Source organism: Crinia signifera, chromosome 8, assembly GCF_055691185.1.
Source record: "Crinia signifera chromosome 8, ASM5569118v1, whole genome shotgun sequence".
Lineage (NCBI taxonomy): Eukaryota > Metazoa > Chordata > Amphibia > Anura > Myobatrachidae > Crinia > Crinia signifera.
Genome location: NC_139224.1, coordinates 75,835,250 through 75,857,552, shown reverse-complemented (window position 1 = coordinate 75,857,552; position 22,303 = coordinate 75,835,250). Strand labels below are relative to the sequence as shown.

At 40.0% G+C, this 22,303-nt stretch overlaps 1 protein-coding gene across 2 annotated transcripts in view; it reads left to right on the top strand.

Moving 5' to 3' along the window:
- The window catches only part of MYH9 (myosin heavy chain 9), a 111,647-nt gene that overhangs the window by 29,580 nt on the left and 59,764 nt on the right, over positions 1-22,303 (top strand). For both annotated transcript variants that reach the window (XM_083156678.1, XM_083156677.1), the window contains exons 5-19: positions 1,245-1,338; positions 1,436-1,528; positions 1,834-1,897; positions 3,460-3,558; positions 3,819-3,962; positions 9,050-9,145; positions 10,191-10,309; positions 10,406-10,558; positions 11,549-11,722; positions 11,818-11,991; positions 12,201-12,315; positions 16,575-16,768; positions 19,899-20,020; positions 20,110-20,179; positions 20,636-20,796. In XM_083156678.1, the coding sequence (XP_083012804.1) occupies positions 1,245-1,338; positions 1,436-1,528; positions 1,834-1,897; positions 3,460-3,558; positions 3,819-3,962; positions 9,050-9,145; positions 10,191-10,309; positions 10,406-10,558; positions 11,549-11,722; positions 11,818-11,991; positions 12,201-12,315; positions 16,575-16,768; positions 19,899-20,020; positions 20,110-20,179; positions 20,636-20,796 (1,872 nt within the window). The remainder of the gene's footprint in view (positions 1-1,244; positions 1,339-1,435; positions 1,529-1,833; positions 1,898-3,459; positions 3,559-3,818; positions 3,963-9,049; positions 9,146-10,190; positions 10,310-10,405; positions 10,559-11,548; positions 11,723-11,817; positions 11,992-12,200; positions 12,316-16,574; positions 16,769-19,898; positions 20,021-20,109; positions 20,180-20,635; positions 20,797-22,303) is intronic.

The window sequence follows — 22,303 nt, the reverse complement described above, 5'->3', positions numbered from 1 at the left end:
AAAAAAAAAAATTTTTTTTTTTTTTTTTTAAATTTAAATATATATTCATGTGCTATAGGCACATGAATAAAAATAGCATGCCCCTTCACAGAAAAAAATTCCAGACTTTTTGACACCCAAAAAAAAAAAAAAAAAAAACCTTTTAGTTTAAAAGTTCACATTCCAGTTCTCCATGAAAAGATGGATCACTTAGAAAGACGGCGAAAATATCACATTGAATAGGGTGGTTCCCTTTTGGAGAGCAAAATGCTCCTTCCAACGTGAAAATAGCACAAACTCGCCATAAAACACAGCAAATTTTTCTCATTGAATACTGCCCTATGACCAAATGAGCTAGTGATATGGACGTTGGGATTCTGTTCCTCGTAATTAGTGTCAAGTATGGGGTCCCGCTACTGTGTCCTTTATCAACGTTCCGAGGATGCTAGATAGATTTGTTGCCAGCTCTCCCCCCTTCTTAAGATCTGTATATCATATATGACAAGTTATATCTTCCACTGTAGTATTGTTCCCCCAAAGGGATCTGAGAGATGTTTAACAAGTTATCTTGTGTGGATAGTTGTTATAAGCCTCTTTACAAAAAAGTAGGCCTAAAGCATTATGAAGCTTAAAGTTGCATTATTTAAAGCTTGTGTGACAGCCCACATGCCTTAACTGAACTAGATTTAAAATCCTGTTTGCTTTTATGTAGGAGAGGGCAAACCTATTTTCAGAACAATAAATGGAAGTAACAGATTTATTTCTACGGATTACTAGGTCGACCTGTTCAAAAGGCCAACATGGGATTTCACATTTGTTGTGTGTACACATAGGTCGACATGGACTTGTGTAACTTGTCCCATCTCATGGCTTGCGATGCTTCACTGTTCACCAAACTATTTAACTATCTATGCTCACTTGATGGTAGATGATACGTATAAATAAATTGGTTTAAGAAAGAAAACAAAATGAGTTTTTTTGACCATGTCAACCTTTTGCATGTGTTGCCCTAATGATCAGATACCCAGATTTCTTTAGTCTGACTACTAACTTTTGAATGGGTTATGTAGATTTGCCAGTTTTACATAGATATCTTTAGTATGTTAAGCATATTTTTTTTGTCTTGTGAGTTTTTTACTTAAACAAGTATCAGATTTTAAAATCTACATACTACATCTTATGCCCCCCCCCCACTTTTTTTTTTTTTAATCTTAATATAAGGAATTTGAGTTGTATTGCTCCCTCTTCTCTTTATAAACTTGTAGGGGAGAGTCTGGTGCTGGTAAAACAGAAAACACAAAGAAAGTAATCCAGTATCTAGCTCATGTGGCATCCTCGCACAAATCTAAGAAAGATCAGGTAATTGTGTATGAATTATTTTTGTGGTTAGAATGACTTGCAATGTAACCTTTTTATATACCAGCAGCATATTTAGTGCATATATGTTGATTGTTAGGGTGAACTGGAACGGCAGCTGCTGCAAGCTAATCCAATCCTGGAAGCCTTCGGAAATGCCAAGACTGTGAAAAATGATAATTCATCCCGATTTGTAAGTAGCATGTCTTCATTTGCATAAATATTGAACCTTTTTTTTTTTTTTTTTTTTTTTTTTTCTGCCCTGCTCAATTGCAATTAAAGTTATTTTAGCCTAGGGGGTGGCGTGTGTAGGTTTGGGAGTTATAGAAGAACATAATGTGGTCAGTCTTTAACTGTCTTCTTGCACATATATGCTACACTTTTGCTAGGAGATGGTCCCGCACCTGAACAAATACAAGAGCTGGGGACCTGATTGCTATTGGTTGGTATTACAGGGATCTGTGGTATGCCTTGCCTAACACTATTGTTTTTTTGCAGGGCAAATTTATTCGGATAAACTTTGATGTGAATGGCTACATTGTTGGCGCAAACATTGAAACCTGTATCCTTTTGTGTGTGTGTGTGTGTATAGAGAGATTGAGAGAATCAATTTAGCAATAGTGATTTAGGGGCAGATGTATGAAATCTCATTATGGGGAGGAGTGTTATCGGCACATGTTATGTACCACTCCCCCATGGATGAAGGGGCCTGTGAGCGGTAAATATCGGCGCTGCTATCTAAAAGATATAAGGCGGATATGCAATTAGGAGAGCATACATTTCATAAATATAATATAACCTCTATACGATTATAAAAGAATACATTTCAAACTAAATGAAAAATGTCAGGTTTCATAACACTAAGGGATCATCGCAGTGATCGTCCAATGTGTCACCTGCATTGATAGAGACAACCCATCCAGCACTCGTATTCCCTTTTTATCTATGAGCGAGAAGGAAGGACCATCCTACAGATAATAAAAGCAGACTCAAGGGCAATGGCCAGGAAGGCACAAGCTGAACTTCTGTCGCTACATTTGCCAGGCATTTTGATTTTTTTTTTTTTTTTTATAATCTCAGAGTTGCGAATGCTAACTACAGTATGCCCTGTGTTAAGTGATTGATACTGCTACTAATATTTGCTGCCACCATCGGACATTAGGGGTGCACCTGTGCTAGTGACCCTCATTCTCCTGTAACTGGCTGTCTCCTTGTCATCTATGTTATGGAGTCCTGCAGGCTGCTGTGGTAACAAGCACGTGCGGTTTCCAGTGATCCATGGCTGCTTTTTGGAGTGTGTTCCTGGTAATTTGTGATGCACACCTTGTGGTAACCAGCCCAGAGTCTACTTGTGTTGGTACGAGCATAATCTGTCTGCAATATTGATATTTGGAAAAGCTTATCAAAGAAGTCTCTAATATGCATGTATGTTACATTAACATTGGTCAGTGTGTTTATAGAGGAGTGTCCTTGATGTGGCGGATAGGCACATGGTCTCCTGGGAATTTTTAATGTCTAAGTGCTAGATCAGACTGGGGTTATCCAGATGCTTTTGAGTGCCCACTACTGCTACTATTTCAGCCCCCTGGTGGGTTGAGTGATATTTCTAACCCCCACTTGTAGTAATGACTTTATTTTATTTGACAGTGCTTTGTATAGCACGCACACATTCTGCATCGTTGTACAGAGTATCTAAGCATTCACCTCAGTCCCTGCCCCAGGGGAGGTTACAATCTATATTCCCTACCACATGTACACACACAGACATTCTAAGTTAATTTTGTTGGCAGCCAATTAACCTACCTGTGTGTTTTTGAAGTGTTGGAGGAAACCTGAGCACCCAGAGGAACCCCAATGTAAGTGCAGGGAGAATATAAAAACCCTGCAGTTAGGGCCATGGTGGGAATCGAACCCATGACCCAGTAATGCTAACTATTACACTGTCCGTGCTGCACATGGAGCTTTACTGGCTTATTAGTCTATAGCGTGGCATGTCACAAGTTTGTGGTTTTTATTTTTAATATACACAGAATAGATGTATTGAACCTGATGGCGGGCTAAATTTTTTTTATATTATGCTGGAGGCTTTTTTGTAATAAAAGATTTGCCTTGACGTCGTACCAGACCTACTGGAGAAATCACGTGCGATTCGTCAAGCCAAAGATGAAAGAACATTTCATGTGTTTTACTACTTGTTATCCGGTGCTGGTGAACATCTGAAAAGTGAGTATTGTATGTACAATAAATGTAATAGATTTTAGACTAGATTATGCTTGCACGTTCCTTGACATTAACATATATATATTTTTTTTTGTGATGCTTGGCCTAATGGTAGATCGATCATATTCATACTTGATATAGATATATCTGAATCTGAGTGCCGGGCCTCCTCCTGTGTGTGTGTGTGTGTGTACATATGTCTGTATACTGCATGAGTTGCATATCATTATCCTCCAACATTATATTTTATTTTTTCACCTCAGCTGATCTTCTGTTGGAAGCTTACAACAAGTATCGTTTCCTTTCCAATGGACATGTCACTATACCAGGTCAACAAGACAAAGACTTGTTTCAAGAAACTCTGGAAGCAATGAAGATTATGAGTATTCCTGACGATGAACAAATTGGTATGTTTTAAAATAGATATTTGTAATTTATTTTTGTTGCTTGAGTAGGGACCATGAGTACTCTATTACTTCTAATCAAATGTTATCTTGTGTTAGCCTTGTGATAAAAGGTTTTATCATATAAATTGAGTTTTGTCTTGTAATTTTTTATTTGATCTTATCTGAAGGACACTTGTGTCTCCATAAAGAGTTTATAGTTGAGCTTATCCAGTGTACGATTTATCACTTAAACCTTAAGCACTCACCTCGTATATACTCCATGGGACTTTGGCTAAGCTAACACTTCTAAGGATTGCCTGTAAATGTCAAGTCATTTTCAAACGTGTGCCGGGGTAGGAATGACAATCTGTAAATTTTTGGGAGCAAATGACAATTGACCATTTGCTCCTAAACATGGAAAACAGACACAAATTTGTCCTACAGACAAATTGGTCATACACACTAAAAATATGAAAGACAAAAGATATTTGAACAATTTCCCTTGAGCTGATCTTGAAAGATATTTTGCATTCACTCAGAACATTGGGCTCATGAGCAATATTTGCAGATTGACCTGCATGTCCGGAAGATGTCAATGTCTTTTTAACAATGAGCCTGGGGGAGCATTGGTAAAGATATTATGCATACACACCAGAAGATATTGCATTCAATATCTTTCAGAAGCCCCCTTTTTTAAACAAGATTGATGCTAATATCTTCTAGAGCAGTGTTTTTCAACCACTGTGCTGTGGCACACTAGTGTGCCTTGAGCTGTTCTCAGGTGTGCCCCCAGATCTAGAGATGCCCAAATCAGTTTACAGCCACCACCAGTTTAATTGTTATTTACTGGCCTCTTCTTTTCATGTAAAGGGCCAATGTTTTTTATTTTTGTTACCTGTGGGGATTAGTGTGATTATTTTTTTTTATATGGGGTCAATAGGTTTTTTTTTTTTTTTTGCCCTGTGGGGATCTCATGGTGTGCCTTGGCAATTTTAAAATCTTATTTACTGTGCCGCACGGTAAAAAGGTTGAAAATCATTGTTCTAGAGTGTATGGGCTTTTATGCAGATGACCGCCTTTGTTCCCAGAAATTTCCAGATTTTCATTCCAACCAGCTAGATTGGAAAGATAATCTTCTAGTGCAGGGCTGGGCAACACCGGCCCTCCAGATGTTAATGAAATACACATCCCAGGATGCTTTGCATTGGTTTTGCTATGTGGCCATGCTGAAACTGATGCAAGGCATGCTGGGATGTGTAGTTCATCAACATCTGGAGGGCCGGTGTTGCCCAGCCTGTTCTAGTGTGTATGGGCACTGAAAATGGAGATTAAGTAATATGATGTGAATGCTCTTCAGCAGTCAAATTGACAGTAGCAGGTGCCGCAATGGAATCTTGTTTTGAAGCGGTGTACTCAACACGAGAAATAATTATCCCCACTCTTTAACACGTTTTTCTGAAGACCCCACCATGTCTAGTGGCAAAACACGTCAAGAAGCTTGTAAAATTGACAGCTGTGTACCTGCTTGTACGAGCCAGCTATATACATTCATCTTGCCTGGCACATTGGGGAATCCTGAGGTGTCATTGTTTACTATATCATTGCTCTTAGATTGTTAGCAGGACACGTTGTTTACACAAGATATTTGGGCTGCTTGTGCAGACTCGTCTAGAACAGCAATGTTATACTCAACATGAGAAATATTTACCCACATGCATCTATATGGCTTTAAACTGAATTTCATTGCTGCTACTGCCAATTTGACTGCTGAATATTACCAATCATTATATTACTTCCTCTCCAATTGAAGCTACTATAATATTACAACTCTCCCTGTGATATTTGTAGGGAAGTTAGAGTATAGCACTGGATAATTAAAATTCTTGCACTGGAAAGCTATACTGGCTACGGTACTGTGCATAAAAAGGAATCTGGTTTGCTTAATATGTTTAAAATTTATTTAAAATATTTCTTTCAATTTAGATCAGAATGTGGCTTTGATTCAACTGTGTATTTACAGGTTTTAATTGTTTCATTTTATGAATAAATACAAAGCTTTGTTAACTTAAGCGCTCTCTGAACATGTATGTCTGTCCTACCCTGACTTAGAAATAGGCATCTGTGTTTGGAAAGGTCTCCTCAAATTTGTAGCATGTCTTTGAGGCTCCTTGGCAGAAACTTCATCTTTCCATGTCTCATTGGAGGTAGATGGATTGTTCTTCCAGAGGACGAGGATTTGGAATCTACCTTAGGTCAAGAGTTGAGGATGTTGTTGCTGTATTCTAGAAGACCCATTTCTTTCTCGCTCTTTCTCTTGAACCCACACAGCCCTTTTGGATCAAGGCATGGCATAGTTGGTGATAACTGAAAAATCCGATTTATGACCATGTTAAATGATCTGACCTGATGGATAAATCCTGATAACACACTACACACTTGCTAGATGTTAATCAATGCAAAATAAATTCTAAAAATGATTGCCTAAAGTGTAGATGTAACTTATTAGTAGAACTCCCTGTGATTTCTCAAACTAACTTCATATAAGTAAAATTTACTTGTGTTGCAACTGACTGTTCTTTTCTTGGGATAATCATTCAGGGAAAGCTTTCCTTCCGTTTTATATTTTCTTTTTTTTTCACATTAATCAATCCTATGAACAACTACACAATCTGTGTATTTATCCAATAAAAACAGACATACTCCCATAATTTGCTTTATTAACAATAAGGACCATTCAGTATATTACGGCAATACAATTGCAATATAACCAGTCAACGGAACTGTATGGTCTTGATTTTAAAATACCAATTTCTGTCCCTTCATACACTTACTATCATTTCCTTTTTCCTTTTATTTTTCAGACTGATAAATGTAAATGGATTAAATGCAATTACTAAATTTTTTATTTTTTTTAATTAGAGCATCGCGTTACTTTTATTCTAATTTCTTAAAGTGAATGTTTGGGATACACTAAGGGCAGTATTCAATGAGAAAAGTTCTCCGTGTTTTTTGGAGAATTTGTGCTTTGTTCGCCTTGGACGGAGCATTTTGCTCTCCAAAAGCGAGCAACCCTTTTCAATGTGAAATTCTCTCCGTCTTTCTAAGTGATTTTCGCCGTCTCTCTCCGTGTAGAAATTCTCCATCTTTTGATGGAGAGCTGGAATGTGAACTTTTAATCTAAAAGGTGTTTTTTTTTTTTTTTTTTTTTTTTTGGTGTAAAAAAATCAGTTTTTTTTTCTGTGAAGGGGCATGTTATTTTTATTCATGTGCTTTTATAGCACATGAATATATATTTAATTAAAAAAAATATATTTTTTTTTATTTTTTTTTTTTACAGTGCAGCCAGCAGGGGGCCGGAGCGCTCGAGCCGCTCATTAGATATTCATATATTCACTGCACCCGATAGTTAATATGCACGTTCGGGTGCAGTGAATACTGGGTCCCCCGCTGGCTATAGGGGGGGGCAGCCTGTGCTGCCTGGGTCCCGGGGGGGCCCCCTACCCTCCACATATGTTCTGGGGCATCCAGGGAGACTTTAATCTCCCTGGATGCCACCGTCCCACGGCTCCCTGTCAGCTCCCTGCCGCGGACGCTCGTCCGCTGCAGGGGTTAAGACTCACCGCGAGTGGCGGCGAGTCTTAAATACATTGAATAGTGGGAGCAGATGGCTCCGGAAAACGGAGAGTGCATGGCGAGAGAAAAAATCTCTCGCCATGCACAGAGAATTTTCTACATTGAATATTGCCCTCAGACTTTTTCCATTCTTACTGGTTGGCATGAACATCTGGTAATTCATGGGAGTAAATGACAATTTTGTTTTCTTCCAAACTTGGAAATATATAAAATGAATTTGGATAAATCATTTTTGGAGCAAATGGTTCACTGTAATTTTGTTCCCAGCCATTACCAGATTCTTTCCAATGTGGCTGGTTGGTTTATGCAGATCGTGAGTGGGTCATAAGATGATCATGCAACCCGCTCACTATCTGGTGGAGCCTACCCCACCCGCTTAAGAACTACATGCAATCTGATCGCGACCCGTACCCAATTGAATGGTCTTTTTTTTTTTTTTTCTGAGAAATGACCCACGGGGCTGCGCATCTGATCTGAAATGGACCAATTTACATACAATTGGTTGTATCTAAACTTGGCTATTTTGAGCCAAATTGTTCTGGTGTGTACCCCACATTAGTATTTATCTAGCTTTACTCTTCTTTGGAGTGATCAGCAAGTGCAGGAGGAGCCGTAGATGAAAGGAGCTGGGAAGGCCCAGTATGCAGTGGTGACATCTGATGTGACCATGCCACAATCAAGTGGCTAATGGTATCCACTCTAGAACACACAGTTTGTGTCATTGTATAAAACCATTTTTGCAGTTTCTCTGTATGTATTGTATCAATTTTGGACGGACTTTCAATTTTGGATGGTCTAATGAAAAACACATGCTCTGCATACCCTGTGTTTTCGGCTGCAGCAACTGTATTTTCACTGCAAAAGGGGCTGTTTTCGAAGAATGTTTCCTGCCTGAGGCAGGTGAAACCATATACTGATAAGGCACAACCTGCTTTTCAGGTCTAATGAGCCCCAGCCTATTACCAGCGATTATGGGTAATAAGATATCCCTTAATGTCTGTTGGTATGTTGTGCTCATAGGGCTGTCTCAAGTAGTTGTTGCTGTAATTGAAGTAGCAAAATGGGAATTGGGGGGGGGGGGGGGGGGGGGTCGCACACTATTTGGCACTTTTGCATGTGATGACTTGCATGCAAAATGTGTGCCCTATGTGGCGGGCACACATAGGAGAACAAAAACCCATTTAAATGAATGGGCAGCCAGTGATTGGCTGAGAGCACGGGTTACACAGATCCTAGGAGCCATTTACGGTCTGCAGTTGATAACTAGTCTAATCCTATAGGCAAGACTTTTTTCTTTGACATTCAGTGGTGGTTATTACTTACAGTTAGCATGTTTAAAGATGATTATATATATATATATATATATATATATATATATATATATATATATATATATATATATATATATATATATATATATATATATATATATATATATAAAGATTTGCATGATTAATACTTCTGCTTCTTAACAGGATTGTTGCGCGTTGTCTCTGGTGTCCTACAATTGGGCAACATTATGTTTAAGAAGGAACGCAACACCGATCAGGCTTCCATGCCAGATAACACTGGTAAGAGTTTCAAAATAACAGTATGGAATTATTTTTTTTTCTCCTGCACCTATATATTCCTGGTCATACCACTTGTGGCTGCAGATAGCTCTTCCATGAAAGCATGTTTGTACTGAATGATAAATGTAACCATATTTTATGACCCTAGAGCTGTGGTTCCCAACCTGGGGTACTAGTACCCCTGGGGGTACTCTGCATACCAGTTGGGGGTACTTGAAAATAATATTGGTAATGGCGGAAGATGAAAAAAAGTATTTCAATGGCAGAAGACCCATTGCCATGGAGAAGAACCATGTTTTGTCACTTACGGTTCTGTCTTCAGCGTCATCAGCATCATCAGTGTCTCCTGGTGCTTTTGCCTGACCAGCAATCTACGGGGAGCTTCCCATGCTACCCTCAGACATCAGCAATCATCTGCCCTGCGCTGACACAGGTGGAGGAAGCGGCAGCATTAATCCTACAGGTGTTAGTGGGAACCCTGGAGACAGTACACAAACAGCGGCCAGACACGGAAGGGCACGATTAATATAAGGACATGCATAAGGATACGCATACCGCTCACTTCCACTCCACTCATAAGTACTGTATATTTTAAATTGAGAGGGGTACTCATCAATAAAAAGCCTAATCAAGGGGTACGGGAGGGGAAAAAAGGTTGGGAACCACTGACCTAGAGCAAATTCTTATATAGGTCTAGTCTACAGACAAATATTTAATCTGCATTTGCAGTCCATTCTTAAATAACAGGGTCCTATTAGAATCAGTCACTTGTACCAGCTAAGCGAGGTGTGTGTGTGTGCATACATACATACATACATACATACATACATACATACATACATACATACATACATACATACATACTGGATTGATGTATTGGTTAGCTAAACTGTTTGACCATGAAGTATTGTCAAGGACATGAGAGCCATTGTTTAATGTGGTTCTAAAATTGCTCTTTCATCTATACTCTTGTTTGCTTTTATGTTCAAAACCAGAGAAATATTATCAAGGTAAATGTTCTGGAATTAATATTTTGTTTTTACAGCTGCCCAGAAAGTGTGCCATCTCCTGGGAATTAATGTGAATGACTTTACTAGAGCAATCCTCATGCCTCGTATTAAGGTTGGCCGAGACTATGTACAGAAAGCCCAGACTAAAGAGCAGGTGAATGTTTAATTCTGCTAGCCATGTATTTCTCCTCCATTGTCTTGTTTGCTGGGTGACATATGGGTCTTATACATAGTTCTTATCTCTCCTCAGGCAGACTTTGCTATTGAGGCACTTGCTAAAGCCACTTACGAGCGAATGTTCCGCTGGCTTGTTATGCGTATTAACAAAGCTCTAGACAAAACAAAGAGGCAAGGGGCTTCATTCATTGGCATTCTGGATATTGCTGGTTTTGAGATCTTTGAGGTAATGTAATTTGTGTTTTTGTTTTTACTTTTTTTTTTTTTCTTCTTTCAATGAAATCTATTTACATGTGTCTTGAAGAATCAGGAACACTGAGATCGAATGGAAAATAGTGAAAATCGAAAAGGAGTAGAAAGTCAGAACTGGTTGACTAGGCCAAATCTAATCGAAATCAAATGGAATTGTGTACCCACTAATACTGTGCAGGCAGCTCAATTTTGACTATATTGCATACCTGGGCTGGCCCAAAAATGTCCTCAAGATCTAACAGTATGGTTTCACAGGGAACCTGTGGATTTCTAGTAGGAATTAATTCAGCATGTTTGAAAATGTGACAGTTTGTAATGACTATAGCTGCGTACCAGCTAGGTGATTTGGATAACGTGGACCGTGGGTAGATCTCGGACTGTTTTGATCATAACTGTTGTATACAATCTAGTTTTCTCGTATAGTCAAAACCGCACAGAAATAGTCAAAGGGGAATAGTCCATGCCCCATGGCGAGCCTTGATGGTGAGCAGTGCAGATAGCTCGCGGGTCAGCATTCAACTCTCCCTCCCCCTCCCTCCTTCTCTCCGCAGTCTCCGTGTTTTTCCAGCAAGGTGGAAATGTTGAGTGTGGCCGTCCAAAATGTCAAGGGTCACTGCTATATGCAGCGGGCTCGCTGCATTGGTGGTGAACCTCACCTTTCGGGGCAATCCTTGCCATCCTCTGATGGCTAGGATCCTCCTGGAACATAGAATCGGGTGAGCGGCAGGCGAGGTGTTAGATGGCGAGGATGGCTTGCTCGACGAAAACAAGCCACACTTGCTGCAGAAACCCCCTTTCCGGCGGCATTGAATACCGCCCAAAGTCTCATTCAAGCATAGTACATACTGGATGATTCTGGGCTCTGGGGAGTTCAAGGGAAATCGCATAGACCAAATCACATCATGTGTATGCATCTTTTTAAATTATAGTTATTTTGATCACTTTCAATCACCTTTTTTTGTAGCTGAACTCATTTGAACAACTGTGCATCAATTATACCAATGAGAAACTGCAACAACTATTCAATCACACAATGTTTATACTGGAGCAAGAAGAGTACCAACGGGAAGGTATTGAGTGGAACTTCATTGATTTTGGCTTGGACCTTCAGCCTTGTATTGATTTGATAGAACGACATGTAAGTTGAAGTCCTGTCATAGTACTACTACTTTATGGTGAAGATTACTATACATTTTCTTTAACTTCAATGGCAACTTTTCACTTGTTTTGTAGGCTGGACCCCCAGGTATTCTAGCTCTTCTGGATGAGGAATGCTGGTTTCCAAAAGCTACTGATAAGAGTTTTGTGGAGAAAGTAGTGCAGGAGCAAGGCTCCCACTCAAAATTCCAAAAGCCCAAACAACTCAAGGATAAAGCAGACTTCTGTGTCATGCACTATGCTGGAAAGGTAATTGGAAAGTCGGGTGTGTGTTTTCAAGCAATTACTTTTATTTTTTTGAACCGCAATATATTGTGGTGTATGTAGAGGTCCACAGAATAAAAATATGGATTGAACTGTATTCAAAACCGCAGATCTAAAAAAGTAGTTTAAGCTTGTACTAAGTTTCCTAAACTTTTTATTCAAAGGTCCTTTCTTTTTATATTCCTTTTTTTTAGGTTGATTACAAAGCTGATGAGTGGCTGATGAAGAATATGGACCCACTTAATGATAATGTTGCCACACTACTTAATCAGTCATCAGATAAATTTGTGTCAGAGCTTTGGAAAGATGGTAAGGAAGACAAGAAATTTGCTTATTGACTGCCTTAATGCCCCTATCCACTAGTCCTATTTGGCTGTTCAGATTCAAATGTATCTGAGTGAAAAAGTCTGAAGAAAACTGGCCAAATTAGCATTCCCCAATTTTATGGCCCTGCTTCAGACGTTTCTGATCGATAGATATTCGTGCTGCAGGTGGCCCGACTCTCCTCCCTCTTCCAGCTGCCGAATCCCCCGGCTCCCTTTCCTCCTCCCACTGGCGTTTGAACAGGCTTAAAACGGTCTCTGATGTCATGCTTGTAGCCCCAGAAATAGCCGGATTAGGAGCTGCTGCACCGCCATGCTACTCTATTCGTGGCATCACAAGGGTTTTTTTTTTTTTTTTTAACTGGATTGGCTACCAGCAGGGCACACACATCTCAGGGGTGCTGGGAACAGTCCCGGGATTCACCCCAGCCCTTGGGTGCCCTGGAAGGGGACTCCTTTATTGGGCGGTCCTCACTCAGAGCAGCTGGCATGGGGGTTAAACAGCAGGGATTGCTTGTTTTCTGTGAAACCTGCCGTTTAACCCCCTTGCCGGCTGCATTGAATACGGGACATAGTAGTGGATAGGCCCTTGTAAAATGGCATTTCAGAAATTTGTGAAAATCTACTTTTGTTACGATGTGGTGCCTTATCTAGACTTGGAGCTCTCTAAAGTAGTCTATTTACTCAGATACAGATATGCGCAAAACATTTATGAAGGTAAAAATCTTCAATGTGTTACAATTTGTGACATATTGGTGAAAAGAACAAAAGTTGAAGTCTTGTATCTAACCTCCTTTTTGCTTGGTCATCCGGGTGGTTGGCTTTTGCCATCACTAGACTTATGTTTATCTTGTGTTCACCCTTAAAAGGAGACCGCATTACACTTTGACCTTCAAATTTGCTTGGTTTCTTGAGGGTCATAAGTGAAAACCAATTTAACAACCACTATGGTGGTACATATGCTGTTGGATGACTACCTCTCCTCACTTATGTAAAGATCCCTCACACACTACCACAACCCAAAACCCTAATGAAAATTTCCAGCCCAGTGTGCTTTAAAAAAAAAAAAAAAAAAACTGGACTATAACTCATGCTCTGTGGATACAATTTTAACATACAAATACATACTGCTAGCCAGGTTGGTTGGTATGCTAATGGTACACTCTTTAGGCAAAAAAGTTATTTATTTTGGGCTTCGTTTTAATAACTTGCCTGTGTTGCACCACTCTCTAATATTCTTTTTCTATTATTACAATGGCATCCATGACCCATTGTGTTCTATAGACTCCTTTCTCTTTGGTTCTCTTCAAAGACATCCATGTCTCCTCCCTATTAGATCAACGGAAATGACATCTATTCATAAAATTCTTGGGACGGACCAGGTATCGTTGTGCATGGTGTGGTTATTCACATGCCTGTCTTATTTTGACTTGCAAAGCTTCCACCACCAGCAATCAAATGTTCACAAATCTGGAACACAAGTTTTTAGCAATGTTGTGTCCAATAAGAAACTTTTAATGTTGAAAGAATGTAGTCTTTGCCATGGATTCCAGTAGTTTATTTCTGTGTGAATGTTGATCTTTAATGTTTGTGCCACTATGGCTTATGCTCCACCTGTAGCATTTATTTGATGTATTTATTGCATATAACTTGTTTTACATGAGGCAGAATGTGGAACAGTTCAGTTATACAAGTAAACCTCTGGAAATCTGTGCAACAATACAGGTGTGTGCACATTAATCTAACCTCCTTGTGTGTTAAACAGCCCTTCCAGTTGCGCTAGGCAGTGGTGTGACTTAGTAGTGCTCAGGCATCTTTTGCATAATGTTTTTTTTGTTCAAATTAGTTTATTTGCAAATTGATGTCACAAAGACACACAAGCCACTTTGGATTAAAATATGGTATGCTTATATTCTGTGTGCCACCACGGCTGTATCTGCTTATAGAATGTGAAGTAGTGGTTTTCCAGTAAAACATGCTCAATTGAACAGGAAAGTTGCATTCAAAGAACACCAGTGTTCGTGTCACATCACTCTAATTGTGTAATCCAACTTTGCGCATAGATTTATGGGCACACATCTGTAACCTTTCTGTGTGAATGCCAACGTATGACCCCAACATTTTTTTATGCAGTGTACTAGTGTGCCATTTTACAGGGTATTTCAAAAATGAAAGGCATGAATGTGTGTGTTGGTATCTTAGGAATGATCACCAAGCTTTGATAAGTCTATCACCCCCCAAATCTGCCCACCTCTTCATCCTTCCTGTTTTAAGTGTATTGCATAGTTTATTCCTTTATAACCAATATAGACCTCTCCTCCAATCCTCAAGAGCTGCCAACAGTTATCCTCACACAATTGTAAGTGTAATAATTAGCACTACCTGTGGATCTTTTTATGTTGAAGTAATGAATACACCTGTGCACAAACTAGGTGGTCTGGAAAACATGAATAGTTGGCAGCTCTCAAGGACAGGAGTTGGCTACCACTTATCTACAATATTATAAATAGGAACCTCCCAATACACAACTCTTATGATTTTTAAGCTTAAGTACATATTAGCAATTTGCTAAAAAAGATTAACATTTCACTTTAATTGATGTAGTGGTGTGCTTTATTTATTATTTCTCTTCGGTTGGTCAGAAAAGCAAAGCAACAATAGTTCATTGTCACACTAAGTATGACTGAAACCATAGAATGAATATATATATATATATATAATTTTTTTTTTTTTTTTTTTTTTTTGTTTAACTTTATTCAATGTAAACCTTTAGGTAATCTGCTTACTGGGTTACAATTTATTGTACAGTGATAGGGATCTTTTTATACACAGTTTGTCAATCAAGTCTCTCAGTAAGCAGACTACCGAAAAGGTTACTTTAGCTGTTCCTCATTGAGTTTAAAGCCCCCTACACAATTGTTGCAGTTTATCACTGTTTCGACCTATATATGAAATAGTGTTCACTCTAGGATTTTGTTTTTAGGGCAGAGTGCTAACCACTGAGCAGGGTGCTTACCAGGGGCGGATTGGGATGGAAAAGCAGCCTGGGAAATGTATGAAAGCAGCTATAATGGGGCAGTGTAATATGATAGGGTGGTGTCTTCGTGATGTAGGAATACTCCTCACAGGGCCTGTCTGATTTGTACACAATTGTATCTTTGCTGACTTCTCCATTCCCACCACTACACTACTGAACCCTCTGTACCCTACACTAGACTAATCTAGCAGAGGAGTCCCTACGGCAGGCGCTGGTGGTGAAGTGACACTGGTCTCCCGGAGAATTGCAGTTAAGGTCCATACACACTGGGCGACTATGCCCAGCGTGTATGGACAGCGATGATAGCGTTCATTGCTGCGACTGAGGGAGGACGGCGTTACATAGCGGAGCTCTATGCAAAGCCACTCAACTGCTGGTATAACCAGCAGATGAACTGCGATGCCGAGCAATACACACTGGGCGGCTTTGAGCAGAAAGCCGCTCAAACCTGCGGTTTTGAGCGACTTTCAGCTCAGTCACCCAGTGTGTATGGGCCTTTATGCTGGGAGACAGCCTCACCTCGCAGAGGAAGGAGGAGACTCTCCATCGCCTTCAGTCATGCCACTGCAGATTCAAGAGTGAAAAAAATGCTTGACAATGCCTTAGTGGCCACTGCTGACAACTGCTTATCACACAAAGCATCCCCCACACACACACCAACACATGTGTAGTTTGTAGTAGGTCCATATAACTGCCAACTTTCACTTTATTTTTATTTTTTTCTCCATAAACCCAAAGCAAACTTCGTGGGTACCCTACACTGCTCTTTACCAGTGTCACCCTGAGAACGAAGAATCTGCTGGCTTTCTAGACCTGGCAAATTCCTTGGTCTCTTAAAGGGGTAGAACTTGTTTATTTGGAGAGAGAACAAAATGCAGGGTTTCTTTGTGCACAGTAGAGTGTGCATGTATATTTGTGTCCTCTTTGCACTTTTGTCAGATGAACCCTTGCCTTTGTAATTGTCGGTTTTGTGGTGTTTCTTTTTAACCCTTTGTGAGCTAACATCTGCGAGATGTTTAAAATATCTGTGTAAAAAAAATAATAATCCTATATAAGGTAAACGTTACAGGTAATTATGGTGAATGAAAATGTTTGCTTGGCAATTTTCACAGCTATTTTGACAAATTCACTTGGCACTCAATGGGTTTATAAAAAAAAAAAAAGGTGGTGTAAAAGACTCAACTCATTTTATTTTTCTTCAACTGTAGTGGATCGCATTGTTGGCTTGGATCAAGTAGCTGGTATGGGTGAAGCAGCTTTGCCTGGTGTATTCAAAACAAGAAAAGGAATGTTCCGTACTGTAGGCCAACTATATAAGGAACAACTCTCTAAACTTATGGCCACGCTAAGGAATACAAACCCGAATTTTGTGCGCTGCATTATCCCCAATCATGAGAAAAAGGTATTTAATTTTATATTAATTTAGTCTTTCTACACCTTATTGTGCACCCTGGAATTTCCATGGATATACTATGTAGTACATGGAGCTTTAGCATACTCTTCTCTACGCTACATTAAGGCGGGTATCCAATGTCAGGGTCACGGCAGTCGAGCTTGCTCGACCGCCGTGACCCAGTCCCGTTCTCGGTCAGCTCGACCGAGAACACGCAGGCGGGATTCAATGTCCCGCCTGCCGGGGAGCGAAAAGGGGGCGTGGCCGGGAAGAGGCGAGCTGCAGCTCGTCACTTACCGGCTGTTCTCGGCAGACCGAGCCCGACAGCTAGTGATGTCGGGCTCGTTCTGCCGAGATACCCTGCTCAATGCTGTCGGGGAAGACAGCATTGCATGGGGCCCGGCGGGCATCTCCCCGATGGGAGGTGCTCGCCGGAGATTGAATATCCCCCTTACTGTCAAAAAACTCCGGCTTCTCCCATCTATACCCTGATGGCTAGCTGACCATATCAGTGTGGTTTTGTTTTTATTTTATTTTATTTTTCTCCAGCAGTCATGTATGCCTGGGCAGAGTTATGGGGGTGCACAGATCAGCACTTCCTGCTGCAGCAGCCTGTTCTTATAAGGGAATTTATTGCAAGGGGGCCTTGCATCTCAAACCACTGGAATAGTACCAGTGCTGAATTATGACTCCAAAGTAGGTTATACCATACTCCCAGAGGAGGTTATTGGATTTGGTTAATCTCTGCATTAAGGGTCACAGTAGCTGTAAGGTAACTCCATTCTTTGAACATAAAGTACTGGGTTTTTAATGAAATGACTTTTCTGAAGACAGCTTGGACTTTAATTTTTTGACCTTTTAAAATCCAAAACGCAAGCATCGAAACACCTCTCCTTTTACCAGGGGATGGTCTTTCTAGGCCTTCAGCAGTATGTCAGCAGATATTCTTGCTATAGAGGACTGTCCATGACCGCTTGTATTTAAAGTGTCTATTTACTTTTTGCACTAAGGTTCTGGAAAAGATGGTATCCATCTTTTTGATTTGGTATAATTTGGCATTTCATTTGCAAACATTGCAAAGCAAACCGATTTAGAGGTCTCTGCAGTAATAACTAACTTCTTGACCCAGGTATGTCTCTCTCCCTGCTGGTGGCTGAACATTGACAAACCACTAGGTCACATCTGGGACTGGGTGATGGTGCCTTTAAATGCCAGCTTATGAGTATGGGGGCTGTTGCTCTTCAGCCCAGTATACAAGGCCTTTGTTGAGTTCAAATCAAGGTATTTAAATTTGAAATCGCAAAGGTTTACTCCCAGGGTAAAAAGGGATAGTGCTAGTCCAAAAAGTATGAGGTTGCAATGCACAGCTTACAGTGGCACTTACCACAGACAAATACAGCTGGTCTGTCCTTCAGAGCCAGAGTAAGATTCCTTCATTTACAATAAACAAAAGGTGATGTCCCTTCTCGGTTGTCTCCTATTGGCCATTCCCTCGTGTCATCTCAGGTAACTGCTGGTTGGAAGGGAACTTTGTCCTTTGTTTACACCCATTAGGTGGAATACACATAACAATGGGTTGGTCCAGTTATCATTTCTATTACATTTATCTGTATCAGTAATTATCAATGTCTAGAACTATGAAACTAAACAAGCTATCCATATGTCATTACTCCATTTATACAATTTAATAAAAAAATACAGCGACACTAAACATAACTATTAGGACATCCTGGCACTAAAATAGTAGTTAGTGGCTGATCTGGACTGCTGGTGAAATATAAACCGTAATTGAGCAATATACTGATAATAGAAAAAAGTTATGAAGACAAACATGCAAGTACTTTTATGCACATTAACAAAAAAAAAACTAAAAATTATATGTTTGAATGTAATTTCACTCACTCACTCACTCACTCACTATAGCATGCTTTGTGCACACAAACAGTGTGGGGCCTCTTCCCACCACTGGAACCTGTCTTTGTTCTCACACAGACACATGCAGGCAGCCTCTCACAAATACCTGCAGACTCAAATAAACACGCAAGTGGCCATACTTGATGTTACACCTTTGGTCTCCAGTCAAGATGTCAAATCCACCTAGCTAAGGCAAATTATCAGACCTCGCCACATGTGATTTATAATATCATATATTTATGTTCCGTGAGACTCAAATGCTGGCAGAGAGTGAAACTACATCTTTCTCACATGCACAAACACAGAAGTTAGCAGACTAGCTTTCAAAGCTGTTGCTTCAATCGGGCATACTAGTAAAGGAATAATTGTCAGTAAAGTGTGCTGTGGTCATGCAGAAGACAGCAGTATTTTGCGGTGGGTAGAGAATCCTTTCACCCATTTGTTTTCATCCCTACCTGGAAATACAACCTCAGGCAAAATCTTCAGAATAGGGAATATGTAGGTCTTTCCACAGCTAGTAAAATGGGACAGCTGGCAGTCTACATGATGTGTTTTTTTTGGACCACACTGTGGGCTACTTTTCATGAGGCATTCAAACATCTCTAATTTGATGCCATGTCTTTTCCTTGCAGCTTCCATCTAATCTACCACATAACTCCAAGCAGTGATGCTTCTGCAGGTTCTCAAAAAAAGAACATTTTATTGGCTCCAGGCACACTCATATGGTTTTCATGCATAGACTACTTGACTCTGCCCAGTGTTGCCAAATATCAAGTTGGGGGCACGTTTTTACTCACCTGGGTTTTCTTGGGCTTACTTTAACTATTTAAAACTAAATCTAAAGGGCTTTGCCAGGGGTGGACATACTCTGCTGTGTCTATTGGCGGTTGCATGCCTTCAATGTTGAAGCAAATGGAGTCAGTCCGTTAGGGTGGCCCTTATTTTTCAACTTTCTAAAAGTTTTTAGCTTCCTATCACCCTGTTAACAAAAAATAAAAAAACATGCAAAATTTTAGTTAAAGACCACTGCAAGGCGACCCTCATCGACAATGAAATTTTTGTCTGGAAAGGGTTTTGTTTGTTTATTTTTCTTCTAATGAAAATACTTTATACTTGGTATTGGTAGTAATTTTGAAGTGTCCAAACCACATGCACCCTAGGACTAGAAGAAAGACCTTGTAAGTACAAACGTTTTATTTTTGGTAACTGTCACTTTTTCCTGTAGGCTGGAAAACTGGATGCCCACCTGGTGCTAGATCAGTTACGCTGCAATGGTGTTTTGGAGGGAATTCGTATCTGCAGACAGGGCTTCCCCAATAGAGTAGTTTTCCAGGAGTTCAGACAAAGGTACATGTTGTCAAAACTAAAGGTGCTTGTAGCAGTGTCTACAGAATTACAATTTGAGTGTTGTGACCTTTTTCTTTTTTAATACTCAGATATGAAATTCTTACGCCAAATTCTATCCCTAAAGGCTTCATGGATGGGAAGCAAGCATGTGTTTTAATGGTAAGCAAAAATAACGACCCAGTTTTTTTTATTCTTAATTGTTCAAACACAATCTTATTTTGCAAGTTGTATACCAGAGCCGTAACCAGATGTTCACATCGTATTTGTGCATGACCTTTTTAGATGTTTTTTATTTACCAGACTGGGGGGGGGGGAATTCTATTTTTCATTTTCTGACTGGTTAAAAAAATGGGATATTTTCAATCCCTGTGTATTCAGTTGTGAGGGAAAACCAGGCCTTCAATTTAGCTGAAAACAAGTGGATCGGTGAAAAAATCGGCACTTAAACTAAATGTTGAATATAAATTTGAGTGGTGTGTTGTGTTTTTTTTTTATTATTTGTTTTTTTACCTCTGTTGAAAAATCAGCACTACTTTAAGATAAGAAGTATAGTTCTATAACTTCCAATCTGTTTATGGAACTTGTTTTAATGAGTAAATATTTTTCTTTATGTAGATCAAAGCCTTGGAACTGGATTCAAACCTTTACCGTATTGGACAAAGCAAAGTGTTTTTTAGAGCAGGTGTCCTTGCTCATTTAGAAGAAGAACGGGACCTAAAGATCACAGATGTGATTATTGGATTCCAGGCCTGGTGCAGGGGCTACATTGCCAGAAAGTAAGGATTGCAGTACTTGGTGTTCCTTCTATTACATTTGTTCTGAAGCTTTGGGTACATAAGCTCTTGCTTGTGCTGAATTAGACATTTTAAGGGGAGGTTCAAACCTATATAGAGCTAGTGGAGGTGTATCTCACGGCACCCAGATTACTGAGTATTTATTTACTACTCTATAAAATGATACACAGAAATCCCAGATCCACCAGACAGATTCTAGCTGTTTGGCCAAAAAGGTGGTTTCAAGGTTTTGTGTTGTGGTTGTCAATGACTATGCAAATTCTGTGCAACTTTTTTTTTTATGTACTTTTATATCAGCACTTGTTCTAAACTACTTTTTTTCTTCTATGATTTCATGGCAGCCATACTTAGGGATATTCCCCTTATTCCTAGGATTAGATAGTGATTTTTTTTTTTACTAGACTCCACCCACCTGGGGTATATAAGTCCACACCTCCCCTTCCTGTGTCTTTTTTTTCCTGTCTCCTAAAAGGTTAGACCATTTGTCTTCAAACTGCGGCCCTCCAGATGTTGTGAAACTACAAATCCCAGCATGCCTTGCCACAGTTTTGCTATAAGGGAGTGTTAAAACTGTGGCAAGGCATGCTGGGATTTGTAGTTTCACAACATCTGGAGGGCCACAGTTTGAAGACCCATGGGTTAGATGAGTAGGGTGTTTTATTTTCTGAAGCTTACTTCAGGGTTGGCTGCCTGGGGGAATGGAATCAGGTTGGCCTCTAAGAGTTTTCACCCTGACCTAATATATATGCAGCATGGGCTGCAGAAGCGGGAGCGTGACTGTTAGCTTGCTCACTGTCAGCGTTTTCTGGAGGAAATGGACGCCGCAAGGTACTTACATGTGGTGTTGCTACAAACTCTCTGCAGGGAGTAGTAACACCAGGATCTGCTGCACCGGTCCCTGCTGGTGTCGGGACCCAGTGACTGAAGTGCTCGTCTCGCTGGTGTTGGACACGCATTCAGCGTGTGTTGAAGACTTCCGGCATGCAGAGACTTCCGGGTAAGACGCCTGGAGGGTGGCGCAATGATATGGGTTTTACCCTGTATGTGTCATGTGACAGGGAAAATGATCACTTCCGGTTCCTAACTATATAGGCCGGCTAGAGCAGGGCTGGAATCATTCAGTCTGCGGTTTTGGTCCTGTGAGCAGTATGGATCATGATATGATAATCAGGATATCCTGTTTGAAGATAGAGCAAAGTTAGGAAGATGCTTTCCAGTACACTGGGTAATGAAAGATCTTATATCTAAGGAGTGGTCTTCAGTGAATAAAATAATTGAAAGAAGTCCTAGAATGGAAAAGATGTATCCTTTTAAAGATGAACAGTTAAGAAGTTGGTGTGAAGTACCTAAAGTAGATGCAGTAGTAGTTAAGTCCCTTCTAAAATGACCATTCCCCTTGAGGACGCGCGTCCTTTAAGGATTCTATGGACAAGAGAGTTGAAAATTCATGAAAGAAATCTCACTTGGCATCATCCATCTCCTTTAAAGC